Source organism: Narcine bancroftii, chromosome 4 (genome assembly GCF_036971445.1).
Source record: "Narcine bancroftii isolate sNarBan1 chromosome 4, sNarBan1.hap1, whole genome shotgun sequence".
NCBI classification, from domain to species: Eukaryota; Metazoa; Chordata; class Chondrichthyes; order Torpediniformes; family Narcinidae; genus Narcine; species Narcine bancroftii.
In genome coordinates, this window is record NC_091472.1 from 273,284,336 (window position 1) to 273,305,315 (window position 20,980).

At 37.9% G+C, this 20,980-nt stretch overlaps 1 protein-coding gene across 16 annotated transcripts in view; it reads right to left on the minus strand.

The window, feature by feature from the left end:
- Positions 1-20,980, minus strand: part of arhgap15 (Rho GTPase activating protein 15) — an 826,317-nt gene that overhangs the window by 21,844 nt on the left and 783,493 nt on the right. Inside the window, exon 19 of one of the 16 annotated variants that reach the window (XM_069935041.1) lies at positions 680-786. The exons of the other annotated variants lie outside the window; for them this stretch is intronic. Within the exon in view, the coding sequence (XP_069791142.1) occupies positions 693-786 (94 nt within the window). The 3' untranslated portion in view covers positions 680-692. Of the gene's footprint in view, positions 1-679; positions 787-20,980 lie in introns of those variants that run through there. 16 annotated transcript variants of the gene reach the window in all.

A 20,980-nucleotide genomic window follows, 5' to 3' on the forward strand; every position in this document is an offset into this window, starting at 1 on the left:
AATTCGGTATTTAAAAAAAAACTTAATTTGAACCCACATTTGTCCCTGAGGTGACACTGCTAATATCCGAGCCAAGTGGTCAATTTTAAGTGTCATAAAGTACAGTATGTCTCCTGCAATCATGGAATTTATAAAGACACGTCTTTGGCAACTATCAACAATGGCTCAAACTCTCTTAAAATAAAATTTGCCTTAGGAAAATTGCTTTCTTCCTGAAGCAAACTCAGGCAGTGTTATAAGAGACTTAACACCTCAATCAGAAGTCCTTTGCAGGTTTTCTTCCTATAACATGCAGCTCTGAGAAAGTAACAATTATATTGGGTATTTGTGCCTCAATTGGCACTTGATTCTATTTTTGTCTTTCCTTAAAACTGAAATAATACAATAAATCTATTCCAAATAATGTTTACAGGCAATATAAAAGTAAATAAATAAAAATTCAACAATGTAACTGATCAGTCTGTCTATACATCACACTTCATCTAATGTCCGCATTTGAGAATGCTATCAGAAAGCATCACTATATGTTTTACCATATTAAAATTGCTGTATACATGCGAGTTGTTGTTGTATCAGGTAAATAGCTGTGCAGCAATCATGCTCTGTTTAGCATGGTGATAAGCTGCTCTGATCAGAGCAAATTCAGCTTAAGTTAATTTTAGTCAAAGAACCTGACAACGGCATTCTTTCTTTTATTGACTACTACATCTTCTGAATCTCAGGCTCTTTGTCAATTTCTTCAGAAACGGAGTCTTTTTCAGTGTGACAGAAACATCTCCATGTGAGCTGGAATTATGGGACAGACAGGGGAAAATAAAAGAAAATAGCTTCTCTAAGAATCTCTGCATTTGTGCACATCAAACAGGCTGAGGTTATTAGTCCTTATTATGCATATTAAGTAAGCCCATTAATTACAACACGAGGGAAATGTTCACTGCTAAGTGAATGCCTCCTGATGGGTAGTGATACTTGGAACTTTCAGATGTGGCCCCATCTGGCATTGTATGAACCAGCCTGAGCAAATGAAAGATCACAAAAACTGGCTAGACACTCCTTTATTTAAATGACTTCCCATTTTACAAAGCTGAGTCTGTAATATCAGAAAAAAACGTTGTTTGTTAAGTTGGATGTCCTTACACCTGACTTGGCTTTGTGTGTAAAAATGCTCTTGGGCACCAAAAGACAGTTAAAATAATGTTAATTAATGAGTGAACAATCTCAGGTTAGCTCCTGGTGGGTTTCAGTGTGTGGCACAAAGCTGCTGATATTTCAGTACTAATTGGCACTAAATTGGCAGCCTCTCTGAAAGAGGCCTCAAGGATGATTCATACAAATACCATATTAAAAAACATGGAAAGCAAGTTGGAAAGTCCCTGCAAATGGTCAAAGAACACCAAACTTATACAGCCTACCCTTCTGCATACTTTCTGCATTGAACCAGTATATTAATTATTTAGGTGGCACCTCTTCCTTCTGAATATGAGATTTGTGATTTAATCATGAAAGCCATTCAAGCTCCAGAATGGTAGAAACTACTTAAGATTATTGTTAGATATTAATTATTTTCATGATCAGAAGTAAAACACAAAAGTCAGTAGACACTGTGATTGAAGTAAAAACGCAATGCTGGAGAAACTCAGCAGGTTAATCCATGTATTTTATCTTCTTCTTTGGCTTGGCTTCGTGGACGAAGATTTATGGAGGGGGTAAATGTCCACGTCAGCTGCAGGCTCGTTTGTGGCTGACAAGTCCGATGTGGGACAGGCAGACACGGTTGCAGCGGTTGCAGGGGAAAATTGGTGGGTTGGGGTTGGGTGTTGGGTTTTTCCTCCTTTGCCTTTGGTCAGCAAAGATAAAGATACATAACCAACATTTTGAGCTTGAGCCCTTCATCAAGGTATGATCAACCTGCTTCTTTGTAGACATTTGCTGCCAGTTGCTTTGGTAAGATTAGATCAATGTAAACACTTCAGATGCATATACATGCTGCAGTGATTATTCTGGAACATGAAGGAATGCCAATGCCCAAAATAATTCCAGGCTCTCTCCATCAGTGCTCTTCCATAACTTGTTACATGTTGTTGGACAATGCACTATATTAGATTCTATTGTTGTATTATGTTGAGTGCAGACACAAAATATTTAAAAAAATACATTTTTCAATTCTCTTGCATTTTAATGAACAATAAACTTACCTTTTTCCCCCTATGGTTAACTGTATTTTGATTTCAACAGTTCTATGCAAAGAAATTAATTCCCAGTCAGTAATGTTAAATAATCCTTATACCGTAAAGTGTATTAAACTCTGTCTCTGAGGGAACTGAATTTTGAAGGTGCAGTACAAATTACAGTTGCAGCTACACAGCGCATTGAGCACCAATAGATAGAAGTGAATTAGGACTTCCTGCTGGCAATTGATGGAGTAGCAGCTTGTTATCGTTGCTCCTGACTCTTTTATAAGTCTTCCATTTACTAACGTCCTTATGCTAAAATAACCATATCAAAGCATATGCTTCTTGTTTCTTTATTCATTACTCTTTTAAAGATGACTACAAGAAGTGCTAAAGGTGGAAAGAGAGAAGAAACTCCCTGATCTATGGAGAATATCACTTGTTTGTTGGAACAACACAGAAAGTCTATCCTCCTAAAATTGATGATCTGTGATTTTTTTGAACATTTGTTTTCTTTTTTTGCCTGATTTGAGTTTATATTCCCTTGTGCTGGGAGGAGACTTTAATTGCTGGCTTGACCCTATCTTAGACTGCTTCTCCTTCAACCCAATTGTTCTGAACAAATCAGCCTTAATTATTCGTTTTATCAAATTAAAATGTGATATTTTAGATGTTTGGCTTTTTTTTGCATCCAAAGGACATGGAATATTGTTTTTTTTTTCCTCATGTCCCTCATATGTATTCATGGATTCATTATTTTTTTATTGATAGTTAAATAGTTCTATTAACTCAATGTTGTGAATACAAGATGATAAAAAATTCTGATCATGCTCACATGTTATTTTCATTACATTTTCCTGGTATACCTCAAATTAATAGATATCGGCATTTTAATTAAACCCTATTATCTGATAAAGACTGTTTGAAAATTTTAGAAGAGCAAACTATTTTTTTTTCTGTTGAAACTAACATTTCTGACAAATCTTCTGGTCTGATTTGCATACTGTAAATGTTAAGAAAAAGGCTAATAAGAAAAACAATAAATTAGCTGACAAATTAAAACAATTAGATTAATAATATTCTTTTGCTCCAAACCTTGATTTATATAAGAAGGGTGTTGATCGTAAATCTAAATTTGATCTTCTTTTGACATATCCAATCAAAAGTCAACTCTTAAAATGTAAGAGTTAATTTTATATACACAGAGACAAATCTGGAAAACTTTTGGCCAATTACTTAAAAGGGTTTGCTGCTAAATGAAAAATTAAAGAGATTCAAAAAGTATTGCTAATATCACTATTGACCATATGGAAATAAAATTCTATTTTATTATCATATATATGGAAGAATAAATGTTTTTTTTTAAATAAAACCCACCTTCAAAAATCTAAAAGAATTGGAGGTTTGGCTTTACCTAATTTCAGATAGATTTAGAAAATTTTAATTCTAAATTTTATACTTCTGAATTTCCTAATGACAGTAGTTTAATGAAGAGCTTTTTAGATCAGTCAGTTGATTATTCCTATGTCATATACAAAAAATAAAAAGCAGTTAGATGATCCTATATCAAGAGGAGTTAGCGAAGGTAATTTTTTTCAGTATAATCCATGAAAGCACCCGGCCCTGATGGATTTGCTGGGGAGCTTTTCAAGGCATTTTCTCATGAATTCCACCTCACTATACTCTGACCTTTCTTACTCTTTTAAATTTGGCAAATTTCTAATGTCATTTTATGACACTTCAATCTCTCTAATTACAAAATAGAACAAAGACCTGTGCCTCCTGTAGGCCAATTTCTTTATTAAATGTAGAAGATATTATTTTACCTAAAATTTTAGTCCACAAATTAGAGGATATTTCATTTCAGAAGACCAGACGGGTTTTACTAAAAATAGTTACTCACACTTTAATATCCATTGGTTTTTGAATATTATGTATTCACATTCCACTGCGGTCCAGAAATGTGTTATTTCTTTAGATGTAGAGAAAGCTTTTGACTGGTTTGAGTGGACATATTTGTTTGAGATCTTACAAATTATTTAACTTTGGATTTAGTTTCATCACATGGATTAAGCTTTTATATTTATCTCTGTCAGCATCTATTCTTACCAATTTTCAACAATCTAAACCTTTTAATCTTCATCATGGTACTAGACAAGGCTGTCGTCTTAGTCCTTTACTCTTTGATTTGGCTTTGGAGCCTTTAGCTATTGCATTTCAAAAATCTGAGTGCATTTCAGGAATCTGTAGAAAGGAGACTGTTCATAAAGTCTCTCTTTATGCAGACGATCTTCTGCTTTTCTTTTCCAACCCTGAAATATCTATTCCTCCATTGTTATACTTCCTTTCTCAATTTAGTCTATTTCAGCCTACAAATTAAATCTTCATAAAAGTGAGCTTTTTCCTTTAAATACCTTGGCATCTACTTATACTGATCTTCCTTTTAAATTTATAAGAAATCAATTCACTTAACTTGGCTTTATAATGACAAAAACTAAACATCTATTTAAAGAAAATTTTCTTATTTTACTAAAACTGATGAAGCAGTCATTATCAAAATTGTCACCATTTATTTGTCTTTAATTGGATGGATTAATTCTATTAACATGAATATTTTACCTAAATTTTATCTTTTTTATGCAATATCAACCTTAAGTATTTTTTTGATTCACTTGATTCTATTTTATTATCATATATATGTGGAAGAATAAATGTATTTTTTTTAAAATAAAACCCACCTTCAAAAATCTAAAAGAATTGGAGGTTTGGCTTTACCTAATTTCAGATTTTACTATTGGGCAGTTAACATACATAATATTATGTTTTGGATTGCCCAACAATGAAGTTAAAATTGGCAAGAATGTTTACCATTACTGCACTTCTTGGATATATACTACCTTTTTCTTTAATTAAGTTAAATAAATTCAGTATAGTAAAGATTCCATTATTGTCACATAATACTACATTACAATATAACATACATGAAATTCTTTAACTTTGGCTACTGTAAAGAAGACAAAGAACCACCATTTTGTCCCTCACAGAGGAACCCCCAGCGAGGAATGAACTCACGATCCCTGGTTTACAGGACTAGAGTTCTAACCACTGAGCTATCAGTTCTTCAGTGAGAATTTGGTTACAATTCAGATAATATTTTGGTTTAAGCGGTTTTTCTCTTTCCAGTCCTATTTTATACAATTATTCAATTTTCTAAAAATGATTTAACTTTTTATGACTAACGTAGAATAGGTATTACAACTTTTAAAGATTTATTTATTGACGATAGTCTTACTTCATTTGAACAATTGGCAAGCAAATTTGCTTTACCTAAATTTCATTTTTTTAAGGTTTTTTCAGATTAGAAAGTTTCCTCACTCTCATTTATCTGAGTCTGCCAATGCTCCAGATCTGAATATTATTTTGATAACATTTTTAAATTACAACCTTCACAGAATGTTTTAATATTTATTATTTATATGTTGATGAAATTGCATCAAGTTCCTTTAGATAAATTTTTTAAAAAAGCATGGGAACAGGGCTTACTTTTTTTTTAATATCTGAAGAGAGTTGGGATTTTATCCTTAAATTATGTGCTCACAGGTCCAAAGATAAACTTTCTTGTATCTACCCGAATACGAGTCCTCATTGTGACATCTGTCACAATGAGGATGCTACATTAATTCATATGTTTTGGTCTTGTTTGAGCCTTAGAAGATACTGGATGGAGATTTTTTAGATTTTATTAATAATTCTTGACTTAAACCTAGAGCCTAATCCTTTAGTTGCTCTTTTCGGCACTATTGGAGAGAATGGCATGATTAAATGCCAACTAAACATCAAATAATATCTTTTACTTAGGTGGAAAGATGCTGCTCTGCTCACTCAGTGGTTATGTGAAATTATTCCTTGGCCTAATTTAGAGAAAATCTGATGCTCTGTAACTGACATGAAAATTAATTCTCTAAATATGTGGGGACCATTTGTGAACTATTTTCCAAACTTCTAGAACAATAAACAATTAGGATGATATTTTAATGTTGTTTTCTCATTCTTTCATCTTCTGTAGCAGGGTAATAATATTTTCACCATACAACTCCAATCTAGGTAATGGGGATAGATATTATATATTATTATAAAATATTTCATATCATCCCTTCATTTAGTGCTTAGAAATGATTAGTGATATGGGTGGAGTGCTGATTATAATACCGTTGTATAAAATGTTGTGTTACTTTCTTTATTTATTATGCATATTCCATATACATCATGTGTTTAAATGTTTTATTATTATTATAAAATCAATAACAAAGATTGAAAAGGGAAAAGGAAAGGACTGAATTTTCTAGTAACTATTACCAGAGGCCAGAATCCATCGACACAGACATTTTGATGGACTGAGAGCACATCTTCCAAATGGTTTATGATTTGAATGGCTTAGAGAGTTTTATGCACAATATTTAAGTCAGTCATGTTAGCTCGTCAGTCTCTTTGAATGAAAAGAATGGGTTGGTCAAATATCTACATTGCCTGACTTTTTTATGCCCTGCTTGAATTATGAGAAGCTTTCATGCTGTTATCCTAGCAATGATCATGGGTTCATTTTCTGCTGGACTATTATCACTCTCGCATTTGAGGGACAGTGCATTGGAATAGGAAGAAATGGGTCAGGCCCTAAGTAAAACATTGACCAAGACGTATCCTTTTTTAAAAAAAAGAATCAATAAGATTATGCATTAGTTGAGGACATTGACACAAACATTTATAATAAAAAAAATAATAAAGAAAACACATTAGCTATTTCCAGTTATAAACAAGGCTTAAGTGGACCAGATGTGCTTTTTAAAGAATAGAATAACAAGCTGTTGTTAGCTGCACAAAATGTTCCATGTGGCATTTATTGGCAAATGATAATGAAAACAAGACTTCAGAACTCTGAAAACAATAAAACAAAACTTGAATCAAACACAAAGGATGAAGAATCTAAAGAATTGGTTTAGAAGGTGTTTCAGTAAGAGGAAAGGGGAGCCAGAGTTGAGCATGAAAATGTACTGCCTAAATGCTGAACACTTTATTACTTACCCCCTGAGGCAATATTGAGTCATGGTAGTGTTACTAGTTACAATCAGTCTTCAATGCATCGATATAGTGGTTAATGGACATTGTCACTGAGGAGAAAGTTTGTTTATTTGCACTACTGTATCTCCTTTCAATACTTAGATGTACCTTTCCTACATTTGTAAACCTGTGCTTTGCTGTTTTCTACAGAAGGGTAATTAATGCCAGGACAATCCTTCTCTCAATAAAACCAAGGATCTTATTGAGGAGGGCCCATGGACAATGCATTTGTCTTTATTCATGGAAAGGCAGTGGAAAGGTTTAGTACCGTATAAGTTCCTTGGAGTTTACACATTGGAGGATCTTGCCTGGGCCAGCACATTGAGGCAATTATGAAAAAGTAGACCAATGCCTCTATTTTCGAGGACATTTGAGGAAATTTGGCATATTGTTGAATATTGCAGGTGAACTGTGGAAAATATACCAACTGATTGCTTCATAGTTTTGTTCAGAAACTTGAGTGCCCAGGAATGCAGAGACTGTAGAAAATGGCAAATTCAGCCAAGTCCATCATGGGCACTGACCTTCTGTCCATTGTGTAGTGAACTGGGAATTCACAATGCTCCTTCCCCTGACTCCACCCCCTGCATATCCCAATATAAACCCTGGAGTCCATCAAAACCCCAGTTCAGTCCACAGACCATCTGTGCCATTCTTATTGAATAAAAGCATGTTGTACTCTCCCTGGTCTTGAGTGCTCTCTGCCGCGCTACAATTTTAGTCAATAAAAAATGGAATAGAAGCGCTGTTGAAGCCCGTGATGCTCTTCATTGACCCTCTGTCCCTAGAGTCCCTGGAAAAGTTCACATACTGACTGGAGTGCTTCCAAATATACCTGTTGGCCATGCAAGAGGTCTACTCAATGGATGAGCTCAAGAGGTTGGTGCTCCTCTCTCGTGTTGGACCTAAAGGATTCCCAATCATCAGGGACTGTACGACATATGCAGCGGCTGTTGAGAATGTGAAGGCCCACTACATGAGGCTGAAAAATGTCATCCTATTGAGGCATCAACTCTTGCAATGGAAGCAACGGTCTGGTGAGTCCATTGAGGACTTTGTCCTCATCCTACGAGCACTCGCGAAGAACTGTGGGTATGAGGATGGCACGGGCTGAGAATGGGAGGATGAGTAGATCTAGGATCCTCTGGTCACTGGGGTGTAGTTCAAATACATTCGGCAGTAGTAGCTGAAGAAAGGCATGGCGCTGCCGGACAATGTAATATTGGGCAAGTCGCTGGAGATGGCCCAACAAGGCAGCAGCACCCTTCATGGGGACCTGGACCCTGGAGTGACACCACACATTACATCGGTTCTGATGAGGGTGGCCTCAGGTGGTAAGGAATGCTTCTTCTGTGGTCAGCAACAACACCCAAGAACTTGATGTCCAGCTAAAGAATCCATCTGCTCTGCTTGTGGTAAGAAGGGCCACCGGCTGAAAGTCTGCAGGGTAAGGGGAAGTGCTGAGAGGTCCAACACATGCGTGGCCTCTGAAGGGTTAACTGAGGCGAGCCCGAAACCTAAACACCTAGCCTCATGGTGCCAGTATTGTATGCCATGGCCTTCCTTCAGGGCCTTATGGTGAGAACAGAGATGTGGGAAACCCCAGCGGCCATCCTGCCGCGTTTTGAAACTGGCTCCACCTTCATCCAACGAGGAGGGAGTACGGCCATATTGCTGCACCACATGGTCTCCACCATCTTGCTGGCATTTAAATTCTGTGCCATCTACAATGGTGGAATGGTGGCCCCCGTCATCTTGCCTGCACAAGGATCTGAATGGGGGGAATGACTCCAGCGAGGGGAACGACGGCATCTCTGGAGTCTTGGCAGCGATGGTGCTGGACCAGGATATACCACACCAACTGAACAATTCCACGACAATGGTGTGGGTTAACGGGCATAAACTGAAATGCTTAATTGACTCTGGCTGGACTGAGAGCTTCATAGATACAAAGACAGTCCAAAATCTCAATCTCAAAGTGTATCCCATTAATTATCATATTTATTTAGCATCCCATATGCAGTGTGTAAATATTCAAGAACATTGTATGGTTCATTTATCTTTACAGGAGGGGGAATTATGTAAGTTCAAACTGTATGTACTTAAGAATTTATGTGCTCCAGTTTTGATGGGTCTTGACTTCTTGTGTCTCTTTAAAAATATGACCCTGGAGTATTCTGGTCCTATCACTCCCATTACGGTTCGGAACAGAAGGTCTCAAAATTCTGATGCCATTTGCTGTCTCTCCACACTGATCCATCTCCACTGTTCCCCAATCTGAGCACCGATTGCAGACCAATTGCTACAAAAAGCAGACACTACAGTGCAGAGGGCCAGGCCTTCATCAAGGCTGAGACATGATTGCTTGATGAGAACATTATCGAGCACAGTACCAGCCCATGCAGAGCACAGGTGGTTGTTGTAAAAGGGGAAGAAAAGTCCAGGCTAAAAATTGTCTATAGCCAAATGATTAGTCAATTCACACTCCTGGACATATACCCCATTCCTCGCATTTCAGACATGGTGAATAAAATTGTGCAGTACAAGGTCTATTCGACCATTGACCTTAAAGCTGCTTACCACCAGTTGCCAATCCATTCAGAGGATCATCCCTACACTGCTTTTGAGGCTAATGGGAGTTCCAGAGGGTCCCATTTGGTATAACAAATGGGGTCTCAATCTTCCAGAGACAGATGGACCAAATGGTAGATGAATTTAATTTGAAGACCACCTTCCCATACCATTTGTGGCCACACTCTGGAGGACCATGATGCCAACCTCCAGAACTTTCTCCATGCAGCTAAAGCCCGGAACCTCACTTACAAAACCAGTAAGTGCGTGTTCAGGGCTAGCAGCCTAGCCATCTGTGTGGTGGAGAATGGCATTTTTGGTCCCGACCCCGACAGGATGCGCCCCCTGTTGGAACTCTCAATCTCAAGAACCATGAAAGCTTTGAGGAGGTGCCTGGGCTGCTTCTCATATTTTGCCGAATGGGTCCTTCAACATGCCAGCAAGTTCTATCCCCTCATAAAGACCACTCCTTTTCCACTGACAGCTGAAGCTCCAACAGGTTTCAACTACGCCAGAGACCACATTGTAAAGGCCACCATGCATGAGGTGGAAGAAAATGTACCTTTCCAGGTGGAAAGCTACGCTTCAGATGTAGCACTGGCTGCAACCTTTAATCAGGTGGGTTGACCTGTTGCATTTTTTTTCCAGAACCCTACAAGACCACAAGCTTTGGTATCCATCAGTGAAAAAAAGAGACACAAACCATTGTAGAGGCCATCAGGCATTGGAGGGTAGGAAATTCCTACCTGATGGGCAGGAAATTCATCCACCTTATGCACCAGTGATTGGTGGCTTTCATGTTCAACAACACAAAATGAGGCAAAATTAAAAATGACAAAATTACTAGGTGGAGGATTGTACTGTCCACCTCATCTACAAACTACGACATAGTCTACCGACCTGGTTCCCTTGATGAGCCTCCAGATGCCGTGTCCAGAGGAAGCTGTGCCTCTGCACACACTGGCCAGTTGCGGTCACTGCACAGTGAGCTCTGCTATCCAGGCATCACTTCCATGGCTCATTTTGTCAAGGCACGCAATTTACCCTACTCGATTGAGGATGTCAGGGAAATGACCATGTCATGCCAGACTGCACGGAGTGCAAGCCACACTTCTACCATCCCAGAAAGGCATACCTGATAAAGGTATCCAGGTCTATTATATTTGTTGTTCTAAAATATTTATACGGCTACAGCAAGTAAGAATGCATCTGTACATTATATTTATGTGCATGACAATAAATTCTCATCTCACCTTATGGAATAAAGAGTTCTGAAAGTAACTACAATTGCCTAATGCACTTTTCATTGCCACAGTAAATGGGAAGATATAGAATAAAAGGGAATATTTTATTCTATCAACACAAGTTATCTATTTGGCTGCCCCTCAGTAATCCAGCATCAACCTCCATTTATACTGTTGCTTATGAGAAAGATAATGAGAGGAAAGAAAGAGAATGTTAAAAAATAAGGGTACATACATTCACTCGAAGCTAATCATACTAATTTTATTATTTATTTTAACAAGAATACAACATCTCACCAATTCACAACATTCCTAAAAGCAACATGTTTAAAGACTTAACCTTATTGACCTCAACTGATATTTATTTGATATGGTTTGCAAACATGTTACATCTGTGGTGCAACTTGGGAGCTGACGATTTAATCTGATTCTGAGCTGTCATCACCTATTCATATTTTATCAAAAAATGTCTCAGTGAGAAAAAATACTAAATTTCTGTACAAACTTTGGAGTCAGGTCAGGAAAGAAATATGTGAAAATGTACCCTGATCCTGATGTGATGTAGCAGGAATTAGGTTGACAAGACAATGGGTCAAGTGAGGCAGGCGGAGGCCCCGGTCCGGGCAGAAAGTAGGAGGCGGCGGCCCCGGTCCGGGCACAGGGAAAGCAGCGGCGGCCCTGGCCCCAGTCCGGGCAGAGGGTAGGCGGCGGCGGCCCCGATCCGGGCAAGAGCTAAGGGGAGGTGGCAGCCCCGGCCTCGGTCGAGTGAGGCAGGCGGAGGCCCCGGTCCGGGCAGAAAGAAGGAGGCGGCAGCCCCAGTCCGGGCACAGAGAAAGCAGTGACGGCCCCGGCCCCGGTCCGGGCAGAGGGTAGGCAGCGGCGGCCCCGATCCGGGCAAGAGCTAAGGGGAGGCGGCGGCCCCGGCCTCGGTCGAGTGAAGCAGGCGGAGGCCCCGGTCCGGGCAGAAAGTAGGAGGCGGCGGCCCCAGTCCGGGCACAGGGAAAGCAATGGCGGCCTCGGCCCCAGTCCGGACAGTATGGTCTGACCTAGGAGGGGAGGCAGGCCCCTCCAGCCCGGGTAAGAAACCTGTATAGGAGAAGGCCACTCCAATATAACACCTACGACCCAAGGACCTCACTGCCATGTCCCAGCTTGCTTGGCCACGGCACACGAACCATGGGTGTAAAGGGTGGGGCCAGTACTGCGCGCACTGCACTCCACCTAAAAGCTCCTTTGCGCAGGCCCAAGGACAGGTCCACGTCCTCCCCCTCCACATCCTCCCCCTCCACGTCCTCCCCCTCCACGTCCTCCCCCTCCACGTCCTCCCCTCAAAAGATGCTCACAAACTCAAGCTAGCATGCTGGAACATCAGAACCATGCTAGACAAGGCTGACAGCCACCGACCTGAACGTCGGTCTGCCCTCATTGCACATGAACTCCTCAGACTTGACATCGACATAGCCGCTCTCAATGAAGTCCGCCTTGCAGATGTAGGCAGCCTCCAAGAATGCAGCGTGGGCTACACACTCTACTGGTCTGGCAAGCCTATGGATGAACGACGCCGATCTTGTGTAGGCTTCATGGTCAAGAACTCCATTGCCTCCAAACTCAAAAACCTCCTGACAGGCCACTCAGACCAGATCATGTCCATGCGACTCCCCCTTCAAAACAAGCGTCGCATCACCCTCATCAGTGTCTATGCTCCAACCCTCCAGGCGGAACCAGCAGAAAAGGACAAGTTCTACACTGACCTGCGCAACCTCATTCAACGCACCCCTACAGCCGACAAGGTTGTCATCCTTGGCGACTTCAACGCTCGCGTCGGCAAAGACTCAGAAACCTGGCCAGGAATCCTGGGCAAGCATGGTGTCGGCAAGTGTAACGACAATGGGCGCCTCCTGTTGGAGCTCTGCACAGAACAGCGGCTTGTCATTACAAACACCCTTTTTCAGCAGAGGGACAGCCTGAAGACTACCTGGATGCATCCCCGATCCAAACACTGGCACCTCCTGGACTACGTCCTGGTGCGAGAAATAGACAAACGAGATGTGCTCCACACCAGGGTCATGCCCAGCGCGGAATGCCACACTGACCACCGGCTGGTTCGCTGCATGCTCAACCTTCACTTCAAGGCAAAGCCCAGGAACAGTAAAGCCCCCAGAAAGAGGTTCAATGTTGGAAACCTGCAGTCAGACGAAGTGAGAGGAAACTTCCAGGCAAACCTCAAAGCCTTCTTCCAGTTTCTTTCCCCCATATCTATGATGAAAATTCCATTGGTAGCAACTGGGCTACTCTTTTCTAGTTTTAATTGGTCATGTCCATAAGCTGTAATTGTTGTGTGCAGGATCTTTGACTTTAAATTTATTGCTAAGTTCTCACCCAATCTCTGGACAGAAGAATTTTCTTGTGAAAGATATTGGCTTGTAGTTGAAAGTTGGTAGCCTGACTGAGTTTGATTTCCTCCTCGAAAAATAAATTATCAATCAGGCTGAATTTTTTTTTTTCATTGAGGTCATGCTATAGCCAGCATGAATAGTGATGCTGAGGTAATTCTACTGCCAAACTGGCTTAGTGAAAACAAGACTTAATCTCATCACTTGTATAAATGACTAGTTTATGGATTGAATATAATTATTGTTCACTCATTGTATTTTTTTTCTTTAGATAAAGGACCCTCTTCAGTTGAGAGATGAGTTAATGCAGTTTCATGCATCTTCTATACAATCTCAGTTTTTGGACTAAATTGACTTTGCTTCACCATAGACTGTTTCCTACAATAGTTCAATGACTGATATTGCATTGTCAATTACTACACTGAAATGTCCATCCCTCAACGTTGAGTAGGCAGTGTTGAGCAACCTTCTTAACTGTTGCAGTCCTTCATTGGAAAGGGATCTCATAGTGTTTTGGGGCAGAAAAAAAAATCAATTTTCTGAGAAAAAAAAATCTTCTTTTGATTGAACATATTATGCTAATCTCTGGTTCAATTATATGTAATCTTCAACACGTGTGGCTAATAACCTTAAAAAGAGGAAATTGCGACAGTAGAGAGGCAATGCTAACAACTTGGCTTTGCCACAGTATAACTTTGAAGGGTGTAGTAATGTATTGTTTGGCATCGTACAAAGAAATGGAATCCAACTGGATATTTGATAAATATTAAACAGCATGTTTTAATCACTAGCAGTCCTTTAGAGCTAAAACAGATAAATGAGAAATAAACTTACTGGTGCTTCAGTATCTATTTAAATAAAAATGTAACTGAAATAAAACTTGCACAAATCAATTGGATTACATTACTGGCATGCTTGTAACATTGGAATGAGACAGATATACAAGGCAGAAACAAAATAATTTGTCAAAGATAAAATATGTGGGGTGTTCTGTAATGAACTGTATATGAATTCCAAAAAATACATGTCAAATTAAACACAAACAGGATGTTGCTTCTTAAAAATTATGGCTTAATAGCACTAAGAAAAAAAAATCATCTTTACAGAGGAAGGCTTTGTACACCCATTAGTCTTTTGGCAACAGACAGAAAAGTAATATAAATTTAATAACATAAAAGAAGGAGAAAGGAAATGCCAAAGCTATTCCTTGTCAAGCACAACTGGAAAGAGCAGTGATCCATCAATTTAAGATTATTAGAGAGACAATCTGTAATCCTAGGCTAAAGATGATGGAACATACAAGCCCAGACTATGGTTCCCACTGTGTAATATTTTCCAAAGACCAGTTGAAAGAGTGTTGCAATTTCAAAGAAGCCATTACATATATGTCATGTGGTAACTTTTTTTTTTAGCAAATCAAAACCTTGCTACTAGATTAAAGGCTGCTTCTTTTAGATATACTTGATAATTTGGTGAGTTGGGTATGTTGCTTATATTAATGTACAGGTTAGACAAAAATGCAGAAGATTCCCACAAAATCCCATGACTGCAAGCTCTGTTTGAACATCACTCTATGCCCATCTTGTGTACCTTCTAATCTGTTGCAAAAGTCTTGCAATTATTTTTTTTTAAATTGAAGATCAAACAAGAACATATATTTATGTAATGGGTTTTGGCTAATTGGAGGAAATAGTGGGAATGTAAACATCTGCTTGCATTGTGTCCTGATATACTGTATAACCAACAATATATTTGTCAGGAAAAACAATTAAATAGATGTAATTGGTAGGTATTATATGTACAGTAAGGCAGAACAAGAAATAAATTATTGAATAGCAGATAATTTGGGTTTTTTTAATGACATTGGTTGGGAGATGTAAGTCTATTTAGGACTTGGAGATGATTCTTTCATATTGTTTTCATAAAGATACTTAATTTCTCAAAATTAAAATAGTAGATAATTCATCAATATACACTATTTCTAGTGCAGGTGAATGATAAAGAGTCAAAGGAAAATTTATGACTGTGTGAGAAAGCATAAAGTAAAAGGCTAGAGAGAAATGGATTTATTAGATTGGTAGAAGGCAACATGGACTGATGAGATGAATGGACCCTCTATGTGATGTGTTACATACAATATCCATGTCAGTCATGACTAAACATTTCATCCAGTTGATATCAACTTCCCAGGATGCTAGCACTCTGTAGTACAAACTTAAGATTGTGTGCTTAAGTTCTGGACAGAAATGACAGCATTTATAAAACTTCTTCTATACCTTTGGTATATACCAAAATACTCAATTGGTAGCTAAGTGGTTTGAAAGTTTAATTTGCATTGTGTTTTAGGAAATGCAAAAACCAATTTACAGACAGATCCCACAAAGAGTAAAGTGATAATAACCATGTAAACTTTGAAGACGTTGATTACAAGATAAATATTATCTTATGAAGAAGGGATAACTTCTCTGATTTTGACTGTAACAACGCCACGTGATTCGATTCCCTCATCGCACCATGAAATAATCAGTCTTTGTCATTTTCCAATGATTATAGAATGCTTACATAAAAAAAATGAAATATATCCTCCTCATTAAGACTCCCAGGATTTTATATTATCCAATTATGTTGCTGCTCTTTCTTCCAAACTTCAATGATACCAACCTAGCCTGCTCAAAGTTTTCTTATAAGAAACTTACTAATCTCAGGAAACAGTCCAGTAAATTTTCTCTAATCTACTTCCAAAACAGTTAAATAAGGAGACCAAATTCTGTGTACAATATTCCAACTGTGTCTCACTAATGATCCACATCACCCAGCACACACTCTGTTTTCACTGCTGTCATCAGGAATAAGGTATAGGTGTCACAAGACTTGCACCGCTAAGTTCAGGAACACCATCAGACTCCTTGACAACAAACTCAATCATGGACTCATTTAAGTACTCATACTTATGTACTTTATTGAGTTTTTAAAATTCTCTCTGTATTGCAGTCAGTTTGTTTTCATTTGTAATTTGTTTACAGTTCTTTATTTGTTTACATGTATACACTGTGTACAGTCTTTTTTTGCATTAACACAGGAAAAAAAGAAACTCAGGGCTCTATGTGAAGTCATGTATATACTCTGACAACAAATCTGAAATCTAGTTTTAACCCAAGCATTGAAACATTGTAAAACTCCCTTACACATGGGAATACTCATTCACTGTGAACCTCTTTTCTCCCCACTACTAACTTTGCATAATTGTTTCTACAAATTCTTTTTCGCCCATGGCCTTCAATTTTGCAAACAATCCTGCAATGTATTATTCCAAGAAAACCCTGATTTGTGAAAAAAATTCCACTTATATACTCATTGCATTGCCTCCATCCACTTTCTGTATTATCATAGTAAAAAAAAACAGTCAAGTTAATCTTACATGATTAGCAATTAACAAACCTGCACTCCCATTCTTTCATTAGTTTGTAATTTCTTGAGTGGTTCATCATTTCCCTCCAGAATATTGTTTCTATTCTCAGTTACATGTGCCATTGTACAACAAGCATAAGATTATAAGAAGTAGGAGCAGAAGTGGGCCATCTGGACCATTGAAGCTGCTTAACCACTGAATGAGATCATGGCTGATATGGCCATGGACTCAACTTTATTTATCCTCCTGTTCCCATAACCCTTAATTCTCTAATTTTTCAAAACTTTATCTCTCTGTGTCTTGAATACCTAATGCACCCGCAATCTAACATTTTATGATTCATGCACAAACACTTCCAGATCTCTTTGGACAATAGCATACTGCAACTTTTCACTACTTAAATAACAGTTTAATTGGCCATTTTTTTTTCTTTCCAACGTTGTTAACATAACACTTACAGACATTGTGAATAATTTATATTTCCAATGTAACCTCAACTATCTTCATCTCTAACTCAGCAGGTCAAAGAGTATCCATGGGTAGAAATGGTCAGTCAACACTTTGGGTTGGGATACTTTATTGAGACCCTTTATGCAAGATTCCAGCATCTTCAGTTTTTATATGTTTTCTAATCATCAACATGATACTTTCCACATAAATACATCTCTAATTTCTGGTATAATTTCTTGAAAAACCCAAAACCCTTACCAAATCTTGACATTCTTATTAAAATGAATTGTACACATTCAGAAATCAAGATCCAACCCCTGTTTTTAAATTTGTGCCAATAAGGCAAGTGTCCTATACATTGCTTTAACAGTCTGATCAATGTCTGCTGCCATGTGTAGCCTTTATTTTTGCATCAGATTGCTACAGTACTATCTAGAATCTACCTATGATGAGAAAAAAAAATGGAGGACTAAAATAGGTCTGTAAATCCTCAGATTTACCTTTTACATCTCTTAATTTCCCTCACGTTGATTGCTTCAGAAGCTTCTCAAGAGTATTCTTTAATCCACCTTCATGCCGACTATGAACAAATAATGCTAGCTTTTCACTTCTGTGGTCAGTTGTCAGAGTGGTTTAAAATATCTCATTGACTGTGATATAAAGATATGAGGGACACCTAAAGTCTTCAAGTTGATATTTGTCATCTTAACTGCATTTATGATGCAGCAGTAACTTTGTAAAACAGGAACAATTAATGCAATTCTCCAGTAATTCATGTAAGTAAATGTGCCAGGTATTGTATAGTGACATGTATCAAGATGTAATTTCATTTGGATTCTAAATCCATTCTGATGATAATTTCACTCAAGGCTGGGGTAATATTTAAAAATTTTAATTTTTTAAAAAATACTTCACCATGAACCATATTAATAAAAATATATACAAATATTCATCATTAAAATATAGTGACATTTTCATTTCCCCCACTTCCTCCCACCCTCCCCACCTCCTAAATTCCAGTGAGATTTTTTTTTTACAGATACTCCTCAACTTATGTCCATGTTCTGTTCTCGCCAAATGGTCGTATCTTGAAATGGATGTACATCAGAATTGCACTGAATCTGTGTTATAGTTTGTCAAATACAACATGGCAGCCACCAAGGCAAGCTCTTGTGAGAAGTTGGCTACCACTGCCGAACTCTCACAGGAGGCATTATTTTCCATAGCTAGACCCGATTTTTACCTGTAAACACATAATTTTTATTTAAAAAACCCACATAGGTGGTAAGTCAGGAAAAACCTGAACATTTACTCTGCATTATTATAAAACATTTGCCAGCTTGTTGATCTTAGCCATTCCAGTCATTGATTCCTGTTGTGACCATATTCCTACTTCATCTTAAGCATTTCCTGGCAAGCTGATGTTGACCTGAAGAGCTTGATGCTGTTAGTTCATCATTACCAACCATCCCCTCATCATTCAATGGAGATCAACTTCCCAGAATAACGGTGTAGCAGGAGATGAGGCACTCATTCTCTTTCTGAATGGAGGAAAACGATAATAGCACAATGCAATGTCTTCATGCTAAGTTTTCAGTCCCAGCACGTTTCCTTGCTGAATGATGAGATAAATGTTTGATATTTCATTACTCTATCCAGTTATTCACAAAACCATAGATTGTATGATTTTTGAAAAGTATACTTTTTGGAAACGCAATTTTCTATAAGCAATGAGTAACTGCCAATCAAGGGACAATCACAATGGTTATTTATTACTTTTAAAATTTCTAAAGAAACAGAAATTGAAGTGTTAAAAAGTCAATTTCTCCATCAGCAAAATGTAATAAGTGATAAAATGAGGCAGTTCTAATTTATTGAAAAAGAACTCACATAGAGTGCTGTTTTTCAATTGTATGACTAATTTATCGCAAATTAACAAATGCTACATCATAAGATCTCAGACTATCAGATATTTGATATAATAAATGGCGCATAATAGCTGAGAGTTACTTCTAACGCTTTGCAAAATTTATTCTTCAGTAATATCTGACAGTCCATCTTGGCTCCACACTGCCATTTTTATACAGACTTATTTCCTGTCTCCTCTTTCAATATTATTAAAATTTCCATTTGCCTTTTACATTTTGGAGTGTGCGCCTTGATGTCTATGTAACAGGGTTAATCCCAAATCAAGGTCTTAATTAACCTTAGATCTGAAAAAAAGATTAAGTTATTTAATGTAATGCTTGCAAAATTAAAATATTAGTTTAAGTAAAATAAACTGTATCATCTTTGACAGTAATTCTATTTAATCTCATAATAAAGCTTATAAAATATTGGAGTATAAGTAAACAAAACATACTAGTTATGAAAAAAAACAAGTTAAGAAATTTTCATAGTTTTGATTCTTGTTGAAAAAAAAATATATTTTAAATTAGTGAGTTATACTTTGCTGATTCAGATGGAACAAAATTAAAAGTTCCTAATTTCCTTAGAACCTGGGTGGAATAAAATGATCGAGAGAAATCAGACAACTGGACAAGACCCAGAAATCCCAGGTATCAGTTATAGTCCTTTTTCAGTCAAACCCTCGGGATCAATGATAGGATGAATGATGACTTAATTCCAATCCAATTTTGTATCATAGAATCATACAGTATGGAAACATGCCCTTCAGCCCAACTTGTCTGTGCCAACCAAGGTTCTTTCCCCTCATGGCCCCCAAAGTGACTGATAAGGCCAACTATTCATTTTATTCTACCTGAATCAACAAAATATAACATAACATGTTATATAAAATATTATGTTATGTTATAACATAAAATACAACATATAGGAATGACAGGCTCAACTTAAATGGAGCAAGAGGTAGCCAACAGGGTAGGCAGATGAATACATTGTGGCCAAGTTTGTGGATGATATGAAGATTTGTGGACAAATGGGTAATGGTGAGGAAACAGGGAGTCTGAAGCAGGGTTATTTTCTAAATGAGACAAAAATTCAGAAAGCAGAGGTTCAAAGAGATTTGATAAGTCCTGGTGCAGGATTCCCTAAACTTAACTTGCAGGTTGAGTCAGTAGTAAGAAGGACAAATGCAATGTTAGGATTCATTTTGGGATGTTTAGCATATAAAAAGCAAAGATATAATGCTAAGGCATTGGTCACATTTGGTGCGTCATGAGCAGTTTGCAAGGAATAATGTGTTGGTGCTGGAGAGGGTCTACAAGAGGTTTACAAAAAATGATCCCAGGGATGAGGAGCACTTGATGGCTCTGGGCCTGTACTCGATGAGGGGGTATCTCATTGAAACCACTTGAATATTAAAAGGATTGGAGAGAATGGAAGAGGAGACTGTGGGATGCTAGAGAGGAAATTACAGATGCTCTGGATGAGATTTGAGTTATCATTAAGTACAGATGATGTGTTGGAAGACTGGAGGGTGGGAAATGTTGTGCCTCTATTCAACAAGGCCTGCAGAGAAAGGCCTGGGTAATAGTTTAGTGAACTGAGCATCATTGGTTAGTAACTTATGAGACACTATTTTGAGGAAGAAGAAATACATGTTCAAGTGCTGATTATGAATAATAAGCATGGTTTTGTAAGAAGCGGGAAATGACTTACAAATCT